This window comes from Sorex araneus, chromosome 2, assembly GCF_027595985.1.
Source record: "Sorex araneus isolate mSorAra2 chromosome 2, mSorAra2.pri, whole genome shotgun sequence".
Taxonomy (NCBI): domain Eukaryota; kingdom Metazoa; phylum Chordata; class Mammalia; order Eulipotyphla; family Soricidae; genus Sorex; species Sorex araneus.
Genome location: NC_073303.1, coordinates 80,056,831 through 80,075,409, shown reverse-complemented (window position 1 = coordinate 80,075,409; position 18,579 = coordinate 80,056,831). Strand labels below are relative to the sequence as shown.

Here is an 18,579-nt window from a genome sequence, read left to right as displayed (position 1 = left end):
GTGGCCCCCCCCCAAAAAAAATTTCCAGTTTCATCTGAATTTTACACTCAATTTGTATTTTACTATAAAGATTTTATAGCTTTATCCAAAAAATGATGAACTTCTTTGGTCTCCTTTTACGGACAATCTGATACTGTACCATAAACAACCAGGTCATTTGAAACACTAATGCCTCAGGTTGAAAGGTCACTGGCTCCCCATGTTATGTGTCCAAATATTATGTGTCCAAATATTCAACTGCGCTTGGGGGCTCAGTCTTGTTGCAATAAATATGGTACATTTCAAATGTATTGTTCAGTAACTGTGCACTGTCCAGGGTGTGTGAGCAAAGTCTTTAACTCAAATGTGAAACTTCCTTGATGTGTTCCATTTTCCTTTTAAATGCTACTGTAGGAAACAACTTGAACCAACTTCTGGGACACAGAATGTTCCACTGCAAACTGTAAAATTCGGCATTCACATGACATAGCTTTTTTCAGGGTTATACTAAGTAGACAAGATGATTACTAATATCCTATGACAGAAAAGCAAGGAGTGTAGGAAATGGTTTGCCCTTCCTCCCTGGCCGCAGGGAGCTTGGGTTTGTTGATTGCTCTCCCAACCTGTCAATTACCTTTGCCTCCTGATCAGACTGTTGACTTGTAAATATTGTTTTTCTCTTCTCCTTAATGTCCTTTGCATGGTTAGTTACTTCAAAGTCATGCTTTTGTAACTTAGGAGTTAGTTGACTCCAGATAATATTACCTCCTGGAAATCTGCTCTCCCGACTCAAGCCTCAGTTGCCCTTACTTCCTAGATTCCCAAAAACAAGGTCCCGACAGGGATTAGATGGACCCAAGGCGAGCTGTGAGCTATCCTGGCATCGAAATGGGCCAGGCCAAAATTCCGTAATACTTACCTGTAAGTTATGAGCATGGTCATGGACAAATTCTGTCATGCTCCAAAAAGTAATAACTAGATTCAGACCCTGCTAGGGTTAGGAATGATTAATCCAGCCTGAGCACTGTAATCTGAGTCTGTGGTGAGATGTCCCCAGGAGAGTTGCCCTACAAGCCTAAGTGTGTCTATTACTGTGTCCATACAGAATGGCAAATATTAGAAAGCAGAATTAAGATGTGAATTAAGTTACTAGTCTAAGGAGAGGAGAAACACACCTTAGCTGCTGTTTTGCCCTCGTGGGCTACAGGTGGTCAGGAAGGCTTGATAAACATGTTGTTGACTGGGCTTCCTAGGGGGAGGTGTGGTTAGAGAAGAGGTAGTTAAGGTGGTGGCTGTAGGGAATTAGCTTCGGGCAGAGTGAGAGACAGTTGCTTTGGAGAGTTGTCGAGTTGGTGGCAGAGATGGAGAGTTGTAGTCAGAGGGGGAAAGCGTTGTGGAGAGTTTGGGAGAGATGAGAGATGGAATAAATGGCAACTGATCACCAACCAGCTTGGTCCTCGTTCCTCCTTCATCCATCCATTGCAATGGCCGTCCCAGGTGGGGAAGCGGTCCAAGAGCACAGAACGTAGGTGGCGAGAGAGCTGCCCAGAGAACCCTCGAACATCTGTTAATGTGTAATCCCTCATAGTGTCATCTGCATTAAGGTGTTTACACAGCTCTGAGGAAGAGATTACACAAAGGATGAATAGATGCCAGAAGCTGGAAAGAAATGATCAGAACAAAATAATTTTTGGTCCTGGCTTAAATAACCTTTCTACAGTGTGACTTTAACTGAAAAAAATAAATAAAATAAAAACCAAAAAAAAAAAACCCAAAAAACCATGGGGCAGTGGATTATATAGGTTTTGATTGCACTGATGAAATAATCCAAAAACTTTATTGACCTATAACCTGATTAGAATATGCCAGATGAGAATCAATATTGTACAGAAAGTTGTACAGAATTTTTTACATAAAAAACTTTACATCTGTACCATATACATCTTATCCATCTGAAAAAATTTTCTACATCCACTGTTAATACGGAATGGTTGACATCTTGTCTTTTTTAAACCATCAGAGCACAATTCACAGTATGAATACATTTCCAGTAAATCTAACCTCCCCAAACCATGCCAGAATTGTTATCTTAATATATTCAACATTAAATTCTGTACACAGAGTAAAATCTACATCAAGCCCCACGCCCAAAAGAAAAGAAATTGACAGCAACCTAGATTCATTTTGCAGTGATTCAAGTTTCGGTCCATGAAGGATCATTCTATTTTAATGGCTCATCTTTAGAAGCCCTAAGAGAAGTATATTACAGGTAGTTATGTCAGAAGGGATATTTTCTACCTTTTTTTTGGTGGTTGTTGATCATGACAAGTGTCAGCCACAACAGCTTCGGGCATGTTAAACCCTCAAAATTGCCACATCCACTCCCTCCCCACCCCCCAAAAAAAACCCCACAAAATTAAAAAAAAAAGTTTAACCTAAATGTTTAGTGCATGACAAAATATTATAGGTATTTAGCAAATGAATAAGAAAATAAAGAAATAAAACTGCAGGAAGAACTATATAATGTTTAAGATTTTTATGTTCCAGACCTGCATCTCTGTACATTTTTCCATAGAAGGATGATTACCAGTATCTCAGATTGCCTGAGTGTGCAAAAATCTTCAGAATAAGAATACCATAGTTGCTAAATATCTTTTACCATGAACAATAATTTCTTCTCTCCCACCCCCAATTAAAAACATTTTATCCTTCAAAATACAGCTCTCCTGAGTTGTAGTACTTGCAGAAAGTCAAATCTTAAATCTATAGTTCTTTGGGTAAATTTCACTTCCACACCTACCAAAAATACCTGGGGCGCCCTCTGCAGTCGAGGATAGGGAAGGACACACGAGCCTAAGTTGACTCTGGATGGATACAGGCTTTCTGCTCAACATGAGCCCAACATGGCAAACAGAATCCATCAGATTATTAAAAGGGACTGGAGCCACTGCACATCTGAGTTCAAGTTCTAAGCATCTTTACCAGTCACCCTCAGAGACTGCAATTCAAAGAAACCATTTTTCAGGTAGGAAACCTCAGCTCCAGAGTCCTTTGAAAGAGCAGAGGGATGTAAACGCCAACTGAAGAATATTAAGATACCATCATTGCTTGTTTACTCCAAGGTCCTGCTCAGATGGTTGTGATATCTGAAAAACTACTCCGATTCGCAGAAAAAATCTTCTAAGAACAGCTCGAAGTTCAGGAATCAAGTCAAATTGCATAATTTCACATAAGAGAGGGTAGTAGAATGATGCGTGAGCTTTAAACTGTGAGGGTGAGGAATGGAAATATCGTTAAGTGTCTGCACTTTGCACTACAGGACCCCACACTGTCTTCATAGCCCAACCACTTTAAGTGCATCCTTTTTATGAAGACATAAAAGGGATCTGTAGAAAGCCAGGACTATATTTAGACTAAGGATCTGAAAATAATCACTAAAAGTCAAACTTAAAAAAAAAATTCACCTTAATACAAACATGACCCACTTATTCTGAAAAATATATTCCATTACATTTTCTTGACAAACATTCTTTCTATCCAGGTTTTCCCTGGATAATATACAAATAAAACTGTTCAAAGATAAAACACAATTGGGCTTTATAACCTATGGTCTTTTAGGAAAAGTAACTTTTAGGAAAAACTCTACTTTATGTCTTATATTGCATTAAAAATACAGTCTCCAGGCAGATGATATAATTAGTACTTTGAGTTCAAATGGTATATACACTTTGTATCTTTGCTCCACTTCCTTTATCTGAATACTGGTTAGCTTTCTGTTTTCTCTCCTTTTAGCTTTCCACACCTGACTTTGATTTTTTTTTTTTTTTTTTTTTTTTGCTTTTTGGGTCACACCCAGAAATGCACAGGGGTTACACCTGGCTCATGCACTCATAAATTACTCCTGGCGGTGCTCGGGGAACCATATGAGATGCTGGGAATCGAACCCGGGTCGGCCGAGTGCAAGGCAAAAGCCCTACCTGCTGTGCTGGCAGTCTAGCCCCAACACTTAACTTCTTTTATGGGAGAAATGTCTTTTTGTTTAGGGGCTATACAATGTGAGGCTCTGGGCTAGAGATGGAACCAGGTCAGCCACGTGCAAGGCAAGTGCTCAGCTTGTTGTTCTATAGCTCTGGTCCTGTGAAATGCCTTTAACCCCTCCTCCCCAAATGCGTATTTATATTTATAGCAAAACATTACATTCAATTCATTTCTATTCATATAAAACTCTTAAAAGAATTTTCTAGCCTATTCACTGGGGCTCTGGCGTATACGAGATAAATAAATACACTAAAGGAATAACCAAAGAATGATATATAGGCGGGACCACCCTCACCTCAGCTGGGGGAAGGAGCACCTAGACAAGTTTTCAACATGAGGTTGGAGGGGTGAATCCAAGGTCAGAATAGGGATTTAAGTACATCTGGGAACCTAGTTGCTTGTCCAAGTGTCCCTGGGAATTCTAAATTCTCCTCAGCGGAATGCCTTACAGAAGCACTGATGAGAACAGAGCTGGGTAGGGAAAAAAACCACTGAGAACAAGGACAGCAGCCACAATGGTGTGTAAAAGGATGCAGCACTGCCTGCAGTGCGTTATCCACCCAGATTCTGAAACATCTTGGGAACAGGAATACCACAGCAGCTAAATACCTTTTCCACGTAGACTTACATGCTTGTCCCCTACCTGCCAATGACAAATATTTGACCCTGCTCTCCCACACTGCACCACACAGGTCCTATAGAAATGCTGGGTTGGGTATGATTTTTCATACTTACCCTATTGTCACTTATCTTTAGAACTTTTGTTAGAAATAAAAGCAGTAAGTTAGTCCAAGCTTCACGATGGCTTTCGGATGTCAGAGTAAGGAAGTAACTTAGTGCTTCACTGCAGACACTGTAAAAGAAAAGAAACAGCCAAAGGGTGATATGCTGTGGCAGACTGGTCTAGTCACTGAGAAAGAACAGCTTAGGAAGGGGGTGAATATTAACTGTCAGGATTCCATCTGTCCACATACACATCTTTGCTTTGAATTAGGAATAAAACAAAAGATATTAAAAAGACGCCACTTGTAATGTCACAGGAAACTCACATTTTTCTGTTTTGTAACTTTTATTGAATTCAGAGGCACCCACATAAGCTTGGCATCAAGAAACACGAGCTCTTCTCACTAACTGCATAGCTTTAGACTTTTCTGGGCCTTAATAGTCTCATCAATAAAATGGGGAAATCTCAAAGTTCTACAACATATATCTAACTGATCAGAGAACATCCAATCCTTAAGAAAACATAAAAATACAATGCAAATGTCGGTATTCTTCCTGAGTGGTGCTTCATCATTAGTATCTATTTTGAAGAATATACTTTTAATCTGTCATGAAGTATAGAAGGTAAAATAGGTAACGTAACAAAAAAAGACAAATATTTTTCCAATAAAGGCATGTTGCACTTTCAAAAATGAATATGGAAACAGAGCATCTATGGGGCCAGAGCAAGAGGACAGTGGGTAGGGTGCTTGCCTTGCATGGGGCTGACCTGGGCTGGATCCCTGGCACCTTTGATGGTCCTCCAAGTCCTGCCAAGAGCACTGCCAGGTGTGGCGCAAAATCCAAACAGGAAAAAATAAAAATAGAACTATGCTGGAAAAACCTGAAGACTATAAAACTGTTTTTAAATTGTGAGACAAACCTTCTCTTTGGGTTGGAGAGAAAGTACAGCCAGGAAGGGCACTTGCTGTGCACGCAGCAGACCTGGGTATGATTCCCAGCATGCCATATGGTCCCCTGAGTCCTGCCAGGAGTCATCCTGAGCACAGAGCCAGAGTAAGCCCTATGCACCACTGGATGTGACCCCAATATAAAAAACAAACACAGAAAAAGCCAAACAAACAAAACCTAACCTTTTTTTATTTATTAGCAACAACAGACACAAGTGATCATTATGTGAGCTACTGCGTAAAAGCACATTTCTATATAAAACTAGATCTGTAATATCATCGCATGGCCCCAAGTTATCTGCATGGCGCCATTTCTCCTAATCAGGAAGCTGGGCTGTGGAATCTGCCTTACATGCAAACTCCATGCAAACTTTCCTGCCTCGTAAAATGTAGCTGCAGATGTCCAAGACAGACAGTGAGCCAAAAGTCTTACTTTAAAAGCCTTTGCTGGACCTCCTCCCAGGCGCTAACCCGGCTCTCATCCATGTACATTCGGAAGAGGATGCGCAGCCCACAGGCCAGGCTGCTGGTCTCCTGCTTCAGAAGGTTGGGTTTGGATTTGCCTTTGAAGCCTGCAGGAAGGGGGAAGTGTTCAGAATTAGTTTAGGAAGCATCTTACACAGAGGACAAGGAGCCAGCGCGGAGGCAGGACCTGCATGTGCCTGGCAGCAGCACATCTGCTCTCACGCAGAGTTTCCCACACTGAGGTCGCCTACCCACAGGGCCCCATGTGACTTTTATATCTCAAGTTTCCTCTCTTTTCAAGCTGGGAAACAAGAAACAAAACACTCAATGGCACCCAACATTCTATCTGACATACTGTCATGTCCACAAACGTCAGCTCCTCCTCTCTACTGCATTATCATGTTACCTCTGACGTTTCAAATACTGTATTGCATGTAACAGATACTATCTCATAAACAGAAAAAATGTCAAATTGTGATAAAGCTCCTTGATTTAAATTTTCTCTTTTGTGCTAAAATAAACATAACTCCACTGCAATATGTCACTTTAATTCTGAAGTATAGACACTCCCAGATACATAAGATTTTATTTTTTTTACTTTTTTAAAAATAATTTTTATTAGTGAATCACCGTGAGGTACAGTTACAAACTTATGAACTTTCATATTTGCATTTGGTTTACATCCCTCCACCAGTGCCCATTCTCCTCCACCAATGTTCCCAGAATCCTTCCTATCACCCCCATCCCAACCCCCACTACTCCACCCTGCCTCTGTGGCAGGGCATTGCCTTTTGTTCTCTCTCCTGTTGGGTGCTGTAGTTTGCAATAGAGGTATTGAGTGGCTATCATGTTCGGTCAATAGTCTACTTTTGGTACGCAGCTTTCAACCCAAGTGGGTCCTCCCAACATTCTCTACTAGGTGTTCCCTTGTGTTCTAGGTGTTCTCTGCTGCCTTTTCCCCCAGCATGTGAGGCCAGTTTCCAAGCTATAGGGCAGACCTCCTGGTTCTTATCTCTACTACTCTTGGGTGTAAGTGTCCCATTCTGCTACTTTATATTCCACATATGAGTGCAATTTTTCTGTCTCTTTCTTTCTGACTCATTTCATTCAACATGATACTTTCCATGTTGATCCACTTATATGCAAATTTCATGACTTCATCTTTTCTAGCAGCTGCATCGTTTGTTCTTTAATACTTTTAATGAGGGTCACACCTTCACCTTCAATGTTCATGGATTACTTCTGATTCTGCACTCAGGAATTACTCTGGTGGAGCTCAGGGGACCATATGGGGTGACCTGGATTGAACTCCAATGGGCCACGTAAAAGGCAAAAGCCCTGACTGCTGCACTGTTGCTCAGACCCCTTCTATTCTAAGTAATTAGGAGCAACATAAAATGGGTAGAAAGTTAGAAAGAAAAACTTATTTTTACATAAGATTTTAGAGGTCAGAGAGATAGTACAGTAGGTAGGGCACTTGGCTTGCATGCAGTGACTGGATTCAATTCCTGGGACCCCAGGCTCACCAGAAGTGATCCCTGAGCACAGAACCAGGAGTAAGCCCCAAGCACTGCCAGCTGTACCCACCCTCCTCACCAAAAAATAAAAAAATAAAGAAGACTTTGTGTTTAGTGTCCATGTATACTTTCTCATAGGAGAGTTTTTAGTATACTGACTCTCAATAGAGAAGTCAAAGATGGCTAAACAATATGAAGATTAAAAACAACTCATCAAAAGCAGCCAAGTTATGAGTGATTAAACAAGGGAAAATAAAGGCACCCAGGAACTACTTAGCTCACTGCAGACTAGTAGAAAACAGGTTGATAACCTGCCTTATGACTTATTAGGGTAAAAGTTGGCAAAGAAATGTCAAGTCAGAAGAAAAGCAACAAATTACGACAAATGGAAATGCCTGCCACATCTATTGATGGTGAGTATTAACTTAGAGACTATGCATATTACCTGCTTTCCACAGAGCCGTTCTCTGTTCATTGTTGGAATTAAATGCTTTTGCAAATCTATGTGATTCTAATAAGCAGTCCAGCAGCTTAAAAAGTTGTTGTGAGGTTAAAAAGCGGTACATTCCTTGATCTTGAGTATCAACTCGAACATCAAAGTCCACGGAATCTCTCTTTGGAAAACAAGCCACCACAGCACATACAGTCACAAATTTTAGTAAACTCAGAAGGCAATGCTCCCCCAAACCCATGCCACATGAGAGCAACAGGACTAATCTGTCATATCTCAACAGAAGACAGGAAAAGGTCCATCTTCTGTTAAGAAAATTCCATAATCTTCCTTCCTTGTGATCAAGCACCACCTGCTCCCGACCACATTCCCTAGCTGCTCGTTGCCTTTTACTTGTCTTGTCAACCAGTTTGGAGACCATGGGTTGTGATTATAATCATTCTCCTAAATAACTGTTTACCTCCTCACTTGAGTAACTGGCTGATGACACAATATGCCTGCACTGACACAATAAAGAGAACAGGTGGGGGAAAGAAGGGTTTCTCTTTAAATACAGTGGGCTCCGGGTCCTGTGTGGCAGTCCTGAGCTTTCCTGGTCTGCTCGCCATGGCCACAAGGTCAAGTTTTCTCTTCCTCAAATGCCTCCTACTCTTTCCAACTTCATTTGATGGATGATTTTTCTTCCAATCTCAGTGAGATCAGAAGATATTAGCAGAGACCCCCCCCACCTACACTCACTCTCTCTCTCTTTCTCTCTCTCTCTCTCTCTCTCTCTCTCTCTCTCTCTCTCGCTCCCTCCCTCCCTCCCTCCCTCCCAGAGCAAATGGACCCACTCTCCTGTATTATAACTGATACCTTGCTTGTCTTCCTGTTACAATGCTAAGAAATGCCTACACTTCAATCCCAGGTAAACACCACCTCCACCTCAGATGGGATCCACATGAGGAACTATGTCCATGGACTCTAAAAGACTGTCTGGAGCTAGAGACAGCTTAGCAAGTAAGGCACTTGCCTTGCAGTGGCCGACCCTGGCTCATTCATGGCGCCACATCGTCCCAAAGCACCCACAAATCTGGTGTCAATTACATGAATATTTCTGTCCTCAATATTACATGAATACAATGACAAGTTCACCAAATCCCACTGAATTGCTATAGCTCACCAACTGTATTCAACAGAGTTAATCTTCTTATTTATTTGTTTGGTGTTTAGCCACACCCAGCAGTGCTTAGGGCTTACTCCTGGCTTTGCACTCAGCCATCTCTCCTGGCTAGGCATGGGGGACTATTATGGGGTGTGAGATTGAACTCAGAACCACTTGTGGGCCAGTGCGCTACCCACTGTACTAAGGATCTGTCTGTCCCCAAGGGTTGATCCTTTTAAAGACAGTCTTTATCTGATGTCTCAGGTCTCCTTGATTCTTACTTTTAGGCATTATCCAAATGCCTCAGCACTAGTTCTAAACAATGGTGGTCCACAGGGTCTGAGGCTGGTGCTTCACTGCACCTTCACATTCACCACACAGTGAAATCATTCTGAATCTAGCTTCAAGTTCTCTCTCTGTGATGAAAGCACCCTAAATAAAATCTGTAGCTTAACCACTGCCTGAGAGTCAGACAATCACAGCTAACTCTTTACTCAACAAAGCAAATGTCTTCACAGCGTCTTCCTTACCTGTGCAGCAGCTAAGTTTTCCGCATCTTCCTTCTTGCTTGTGGCTGGGAAGAACACAATGTTGTCGATAGTCTGGATGAGTTCCAATTGCACGACACATTTAATCAACAGGGCGGCAAACAATTTTTGTTCTGGAAATTCTGTGAGGAAACCCACCCCAATGGACATGCAAACAAAATTATTTTGAATTCTTTATTATTTCTATGACATGACAATGCTAAGGAACATTAGAACACATGAGAATAAATATTACACTGAAATAGATGTATTATTTTTGCACATAGCACTGTTCAGCAAAAATTCAATCAATAATTGGAAAATCCTTATGAAAGTCCTTCTTTAGCTCTGAGCACTGGGCATTGCTAGAGTTCCCCGGTGTCTCCAGTACTGCACCAACAGCCCAAGTCACCCAAAAGAAAGTTCTTTAATTAAAAAAAAACAACCAACCCCCCGACCAAAAAAAAAAAACTCCAACAATTTACAATTGTGTATATGTTCATGAAGATTTGACTAAAAATTTGTGTGTGAGGGGCGGGGGTGGGGGTGTTGTGCCTGGCAGTACTCAGGGATTATCTGGGATCTGTGCTCAGGGATCACCGCTGACTGACTTGGGGACCATCTGTGAGGCTGGAGATAGAACTTGGGTCACCTGTATGTAAGGCAAGTGCCTTAACCTCTATACTATCAGTATAGAGAGATTTTTTAAAGTTTCATGGGTTACTATTAAACAGTGTAACAGTAAATTAAGAAATGAAAGTAAATAGTATTTACTATAAACCCAAGTTTGAACTTGGAAAATTAAAAAATGCCTACACTAAAAGAAAACCAACAGGAATTATATCTATAGACAGGAAATCAAGAATAACCAAGAATTCTGATGACTGCCAATAAATAATGGGTTAACCATGGCAAGCATTTTACTTGAACTCAGGTTGGTAGTTGTGACTAAAATGACCTCGTCTCATTAAATGGGTTTGTAAGAAAAAAGCGGTAAGTGCATTACTATAAAAGTCACAAATGTGACTGTCACAAGGCCATGGTGAGCTCTAATGCAGTGAAACTCCCAAAACAGCAACAGAAGTTTTCAACAAGAGATCTCTGACAACCCCTCGGCCTATAAAGACATATTCATAAGAGAACTTTCCATTCGACATTCCACTTAAACACACATAACGTTAGGGGAGATGAGATGCTACCTTTGAGATACTCTGCAAGAGCTTTCAGGTGGGTGTGGTGGCGACGGGGAAAAGGGCAAGGCTGGGTTATACCAGCGGGACCAATTCCTGGCTCAGTGCTCAGCAGTGATCCCTGGTGGAGTTTGGGATACCATTGTATGGCTCTGGGAATTCAAACCAGGGTCAACAGGGTACAAAACAAGTTCCTTAACCCATAAGTCCTTCATTTATATTTGAGTTTAGTCTTAACGCAGAGAGAAAAGCCACTTACTATTCTGTTCTCATAGTACCTTTTCAGTGCAGACTAAAGATGCTAGGAATTTCCTATACAAACTATGCTTTTCTCCTGGAAACAGGAATAAACATTAATATGGGTCACTCATCACATCTATCTCCTTTTAAGAAGTCAGTAAGAAACACAACCAAATAATCCTACCACAATAATATACTTCATATATCTTCTCTCAAGAACAAATGTAAGCACCTACAATTTCAAAATTCTCTTAGGTGACTGGAGAGACAGCTCAGTGGGCCGACCACATAATCTTCGGGTGGGAGGCCTGGGTCCTAGTCCCAGCACCATATGGTCTTCTAGAAAACTATCAATCCTCCTGAGCACTGCCAGGTGCGAGCGATCCCAGAACAAGAGCAAAACCTGAGGGGGCAGCAGAAGGCTCAGGGATGCATGCCTTGTATGTAAGGACCCGTCTGATCCCTGGCACCACACATCCCCTGTCCCAGCACTCTCAGGGGAGATCCTGTTGGTCCCCAGCTCTGCTGGTCTCACATCACTGGGTCCGAACACTGAAGGTCGAGTATTGCCAGGGGTATTCCCAGGACCCTCTGATCACTGCTTGTGAGTTCCCGCCAAAAACAACAAAAATTCTCTGTAAAATAAACTAGCTCAAAATGAATCAATGGTAAGAGCTGGCAATATAAAATATTGGGAAAAGTTCTTATGAGCTATATTTGGCGATGAATCTTAGTAATTAAACCCAAAGCGTAAGCAACAAAAAAAAAACATAGCTGCCCTCAATTTCATCAAAATTAAAAACTGCATCAGAAGAGATAACTGTTTTCTATGAGTGGGTGAAGTAGAGGTAGAAGACGTGGCAATGTTTGGGGACCATATGAAATGCTGGCAATCAAACCATGTAGATAAGGCAAGTGCCTTCATCCCTCTAGTATCTATAACCCCCTTCCACACACACACACTTACTTATTTGTTCAGTCTTTGAAGAACTTCAAAGGGCACAGGATTAAAAAAAAAAAAACAAAAAAAAACCCAAAAAAAAACCAACTGTGACCTAGCAGTGCCTATCATTAAAAAACAACAACAAAAAAAGGAACAGAATCAAAAATATACTGGAAAATCCCAAGTGTTAGTGAGGACACAGAAAAATTGTAATTGCTGGTGGAAATGAAATAAAATAGCCCAAGTAGAGCCTAATCTTCAAAATATTAAACACAATATTGTCTATTACATAACCTAATAATAACGTTCCCCAAAGAATTAAAGCCAATTTGTACATAAACATTTCATAACAGCATTTTTCAAGATAAAATCAAGAGATGAAACAAACCCAAATGTGCATCAACAGGTGAATGGACAAACAAATGTGTTATATTTACACAAATGATTATTATTCAAGTCATAAAAAGGAATTATACTGCATGGTACAATGGATATTTGAAAACGTGTAAGTAAAAGAAATAATATACAAAGGTGACATATTGTATAATTCCATTTGTATGAAATGCAGAGGACAACACACCACAGATCGAAAGCACATAGATGGTTGCTAAGGAGTGGGTAAAGGGGAGGAGAAGGTAAAACAAGGCAAAAGTTATGGGCTTTTCTTCTGGGGTTGATAGAGATGTTTTGGAATCAGAGAGAGGTAATGGTTGCAAAACACCAAAGGTACTAAAGGCCACTGAATTATTCACTTTAAAATAGCTACTTAGGTCAATTTTATGTTAACTTAAAAAAAAGTAACTAACGGCATCTTCACTTTTCTTGTTACAATTTTTTTCAGAAAAGGAAATCAGATCAATTTAGTAAAAAAAAAGAAAAGGAGGGGGGTTTTCCTTTTATGAAAAGAATTCAGACTGAAAAGGAACAAAAGACAAGAAGCTTGCTCCTTGGAAAGCTGAATGGGATCTCCTGCTCAGAAAGCACTGGTCCCTTGGAACCTGGACCTTTCCTATACTAGGAAAAGAAAAGACATGTTCTGTTTTGCAGATACAGGCTGGTATGTAACTGGGGATTGTAGAGGGAAATCTGGCTTGACACTAATATGAGCCAAAAGAATTGTGGCAAAGCTAGCACTGTGTTTGCATCTTTCCTGACCATGTGCAAGAAAATGCCTATTTGTCAGGGGCTGCCCGTTGGACACAGTAACAAAAGTGACCGCATGCTCAATATAGTACAGACTAATAAAAGCGAAAGCAAGAATTTTATTCCTTTCCTACAGAGAACAAAATACACGGCTTATTTTTAATTAAGAGAAACAACTCACTTGCTGCAGGTTTAATTTTGCTGACTTCTTCATTCACAGTAGAGACAGAAGCCAATGGCGCTTGCTGTCTACTATCTGCAGATCTTGGCTGAATAGAATCATGGATATCTACAGATTTCTGTGATATGGTATCCTAATAAAACAAAAATTCATTTTAATAGAATGAAAGGGTGAAAGTATTTTGTAATCTAAAAAAAGTTTACTTTATGTTTCTACAAAAATCACATTCTATACAATGTAATTTTAAGAAAAATTTAAATTATCAGACACAAATAAGGAAATCTTTAAGAGAAAAGTTTTCTAGTTTCCTTCTCTCTTTTTTGGTGGTGCCAGAGATCAAACCCAGCTCCTCAAATAAGTACGGCAAATGCTCTACTACTGAGCCATCTATCTACCCACCCCGAGCCTCTTTCTTTCTAACCCTCAATGGACTTGAGTCAGATATCACCTGAGAATAACAGATTTAAAATGCTAGGCTTCACTGTGTGTGGGACAAACTAATTAGTAGCACCCATGAACTAAACAACATGAATGGTAGAGGAGGAGATTTCTAACAGCTTTTTGTAGCACGAGCATAGAGAAATATGATAGGTGTATTTTTAGGAATGGCTCTTCTGTCACTCAAGGAATTAAAAACCAGGAATGTTAGTGAGACAGTGACTAACTAGGAGTGTAGTGCTATGAAGTTGATTAAGTTCAATGTAGCTTCAACAGAATAAAACTTGCCCCACTGGGGAAGTTATCAGGCAGTGCTGAGGCAGCCACCCTGTAGTGCTAGTGGGTGGAGCATCTGGTGACAGAGGATGAACCCAGGGTCTCACACATGCCGCCTGGGCCTCACCATATCCCCAGTCTGATCCAGCATTATACAATGTAATGCTGGTAAAACAGTAGCTCTTCCTGAGCAGAGGTTTTGTGATTTTAAAATGAAGATACTTTCTGTGTCTAGGATTGTTAAGAATCAGAAAATAAATACAAAGTAATAGCATAGGGTCAGACAATATGTAATAGCTCACATGACAATTATGCTACATTTTCTTTGAGTGGTATAACATACTGACAGAGAAGACAGAATCCAAACTTAAGGAATCAAGCATTTTGATATAATAGCCAAAAACAACTTTACCTGGGTTTTCAAAAAGAAAAACAGGGGCTTATATTCTCAAAGAACTGTGCTAATCAGAATATTTTAACTTGAACTTTATCAGCTGATGATCTTTCATTTCTGATTCTATATAAAATGGGGACAGACATACACCAAAATCATTCCAAAAATTGCTGGAATGATCAAGTGTGAAAACATTTATTAAACAATTGAGGGCTGGAGAGATAGTACAGTGGATAGGACATTTGTTTTGCACATGGCTGACCTGGGTTTGATATCGAGCATCCCATATAGGAATTACTACCAGGAGTAATTCCTGAGTGTAGAACCCGGAGAAACCTTTGAGCATTGTCAGGTGTGGCATCCCCCCCAAAAAATAACACAAATGAAAACAAATTAAAAATGCAATTAAAAATATGATTATGATTACTCTCATTCAGTAAGATTCTAATTCTTTCTGTATGTTATCAGAAGTGTTAACACATAAGAAATATTTTAACAGTAGTTTTATGAAATCAATAGAGCATTTTTAAACAAAAATCTACAATATTTCAGATGTGACTTGCCAATTTATAAATTTTGGCAGGGGATATGGGGAACACATGACACTGTTCAGAGCTTACTGGCTCTGTGCTCAGAGATTACTTCCAGTGGTGCTCAGAGGACCATATATGGTACTGGTGATTTGAACAGGGGTTGGTTGCATGCACATGCTAACCGCCTGTACTATCTCTCTGGCCCAGTTTACAAATTCCTTAAGGGAATATTAAGCTTCAATAGTTAAGTTTAAAAATTAACTACTGAAAATGTCTTTTTTAAAAATCACACAAATATATTTTTAAAAGAAACTGCAATTAGAATTAAAAATGTATGGTCTCCTGAAGTGTTGGTTTTAAAAGGTTTCTGGTTATTTCAAACATTTTAATAATTCCACTAAGTTTCTAAAAAGATAGGCATAAAAACCACACTTGTGGTTTTAAAAATTCTCTGTATTAGAAGAATTTTTAAATGTCAAGCATATGGCTTTCTCAATTTTTCTGATAACCAATTAAATGAGAATGATTTTCTTTTTTGGATAATCTTTGCATTTCTTTATAAGTCTGCACCAAATTAGTAATGCCATTACTCCTTTTAGAAAGGACCTGGTATAAAAGCAGGAGCCCTTATAAAAGAAATTATTGCATATGGATATGAGGACATCTTTGAGAGATTCCAAAAACAAAATGTTAGTCTACAATAAGACTTCATTAAAGAGGAAATGATCCTAATTAACATGAACTATATATGTAAAAGTATAGAAAACTGCTAGAAGGATATAAACCATAGTGTATATTAGAACTGGGGCACAAGGGGGTTAACATAAAGGACTAACATACTTTATCCTCTCTGCTATTCCAAACAACTTTATAGTCATTGGGTACTTTCCTACACTTTGTTTTTCAGCCATATCCAGCAGTGCTCAGGGCTTATTCTGGGACCATGCCTGATGGGCCTGAGGGGACACAGATGGGGTCTAAAACCTAGTCAATCACGTGCCTTCCTTGCCGAGTATCTCTCCAGCCCCAATACATACACATTTTTAAAAGGAGTACAAATCAAGAAATAATTCAGTGGAGCTGGCAGTGAGAAAAATACTAAAATTTATTAACAAAATATAAATGGTTCTGAAGAGAACAGAGAAAGGGCAGTAGGAAAGAAGAAATGGTAGGCACCAGCAACAATGGGCAGAGTGGTGGCAAACGCAACAATGGGCAGGTAATAAGAAACTCAAAGCAGAGCCAGGGCAGCAACGGTCTCAGGAGTCCAGAAGACTAAGAAGCAGGCTGAGGGACCAACAGGGCTCACCCCCAGGAGCTCAGCAACGAGGCACAGTCCCTGTGTTCTCATCAACAGTACAAGCTGCTCCAATGACATTACAGTTACTACCTGATACAATTTTTACCACAAGACTCACTTTACCCTACAGTGGAGATCTGCCTTTACGGAGCCATGAAAAACGGCATTGGAGACTGGAGTGAGATGTGCTAAACTAAGGAATGTTGAGAATTGGAAGAGACAATGAAGCTTTTTCCTAAAAGTATTCAGGGGGGACTGGGGGAATCTCTAGAACTCTGACAAGAACAAATTTTTATAGTTTTAACCATTAAGCATGTGGTTCATTTGTTATGAAAATCCTAGGAAACAAATTTACTAAGTGAAAGGTATATATATTAGAGCTTCTGTACTGTTTGTCATCTTTCTGTAGTCAAATTACATTAAAATTGTAAGCTAATTAAAAATGTCTTTAGAATGACATGGAAATTCTTACAAAATTGAGTAAAATTTTACAACTCTTAAAATTATTTTATTTTATGCCTGAGATCATCTATATTAAAAATAAAAAATACTAAATATATATTAAATTTTAAAATAATTTAAAACATCTTTATGGCACAGATACAAATTTTAGCCATTAGGTAAATTTATCAAAATATTTAAACAGAATTCTAGACAGTAATTTTATGTCATCTTCTAAAATAGGCTGAACTTCCATTTAAATTTAAGAAGTCAATGGCATAATTACCATAAATAGTAACTGAAAATAATATTTAATAAATAATAAAACTTATTTATTAAAACTTACCAACTGTTTTTCATTCACAGGAGAGAGAGGTGGGGGTACAGTTTCTCCAGAAGTGGGCCGCCATGTCAAGAGTCTTAAAATATCAAAATCACAGCAATCACCCAGAAGGCAAAAGAGACCACAGTCAACATGTTTTGTCACAAAATAGTAACAAGAATACACTGCAAATAATAATCCTCCTTCTATTACTTTAAGTACAATTTACTGAAAAATATCTAGTAGAGATTTGGTACATACTTGCAGAAAACAATCCTGCTCATAGGTTTTATTGCAAAAGTGACTTTCTGAAAGGTTCAAAATTCTATACTCACTTTTTCTAACTATTTGACTCAAAAGAAAAAAGTAATTTACTATCCTAGTTTAGGTGCTTGGAAATGAAATAAGTTTATGGCTCAAGTTTTTGCTTGAGAAGAAAACTCTTTCAGTTTTCCCATTGATAAAACCCTTTCCAGCAATTACAAACTTTACCCTTCAAATAACATAGGACAATTTAAACATTCAGAAATAAATCTTAGATTATTAATTCTACAGTATCTGCAAATACATGTTGAGAATTTTATTTTTATTTTCAAATTATTTCTTGGTTTAATGTGAATAAATTTTGGGTGTCAGACTAAAGGTTTTGGTTTAAAAGAATTTAATTCATGTATTTGTCGAAGAGTTTGTTTTGATCAGGGAGATGATACAGGGACTAAGGCACTTACTTGCCTTGCATCCCACCAACCCTGAAATTCACAACACACATGTGATCCTTTGATAACCAGAGGGAGTCACTGCTGAACACTGCCAAGAATTGCCTCTGCGTATCACTGGGTGGAGCCCAAACACACTAACCCATCAGAACAACAACAACAAAAAGTTTATTTTGAGTAAATGCAAATTCATGGGACAGCTGACATTTTAAAAATAACTTGGTTATATGAAATAACTTACTAATAAATCTTCTATTTCTTTTTTTTTCTTTTTGGGTCACACCCGGTGATGCTCAGAGGTTACTCCTGGCTCTGCACTCAGGAATTACTCCTGGCGGTGCTCGGGAGATCATAGGGGATGCTGGGAATTGAACCCGGGTCAGCCGCATGCAAGGCAAATGCTTTACCCACTGTGCTATTGCTCCAGCCTCCTAACAAATCTGTCATCATACAACCAGAAACTTATAGTTGTACAAGTTTCTTACGCATGTGGGATTGTGGTTTTGAAGATATTCAGTGTGCAGTTACAAGTTTTATCCCAGATTTCTAGGGTAAATTTTTCTCCATTCAGAATGACAACATTCTCCAAGCAGTTTGTACCAGATCGTGCTAACTGTTCATTGTCTAGAAAAGAAAGGAACAAATTCTTTTGCAAAGAACCAGTCACA

At 39.3% G+C, this 18,579-nt stretch overlaps 1 protein-coding gene across 1 annotated transcript in view; it reads right to left on the bottom strand.

Moving 5' to 3' along the window:
* Nucleotides 1–1,797: 1,797 nt before the first annotated feature.
* Nucleotides 1,798–18,579, bottom strand: part of ARFGEF1 (ADP ribosylation factor guanine nucleotide exchange factor 1) — a 123,886-nt gene continuing 107,104 nt past the window's right edge. The window contains exons 32-39 of the mRNA XM_055127761.1: nt 18,397–18,535; nt 17,220–17,292; nt 13,492–13,624; nt 9,798–9,937; nt 8,118–8,286; nt 6,124–6,262; nt 4,753–4,870; nt 1,798–3,245 (exon numbers count right to left, since the gene is read on the bottom strand). Coding sequence (XP_054983736.1) covers nt 3,081–3,245; nt 4,753–4,870; nt 6,124–6,262; nt 8,118–8,286; nt 9,798–9,937; nt 13,492–13,624; nt 17,220–17,292; nt 18,397–18,535 — 1,076 coding nt within the window. The 3' untranslated portion in view covers nt 1,798–3,080. The remainder of the gene's footprint in view (nt 3,246–4,752; nt 4,871–6,123; nt 6,263–8,117; nt 8,287–9,797; nt 9,938–13,491; nt 13,625–17,219; nt 17,293–18,396; nt 18,536–18,579) is intronic.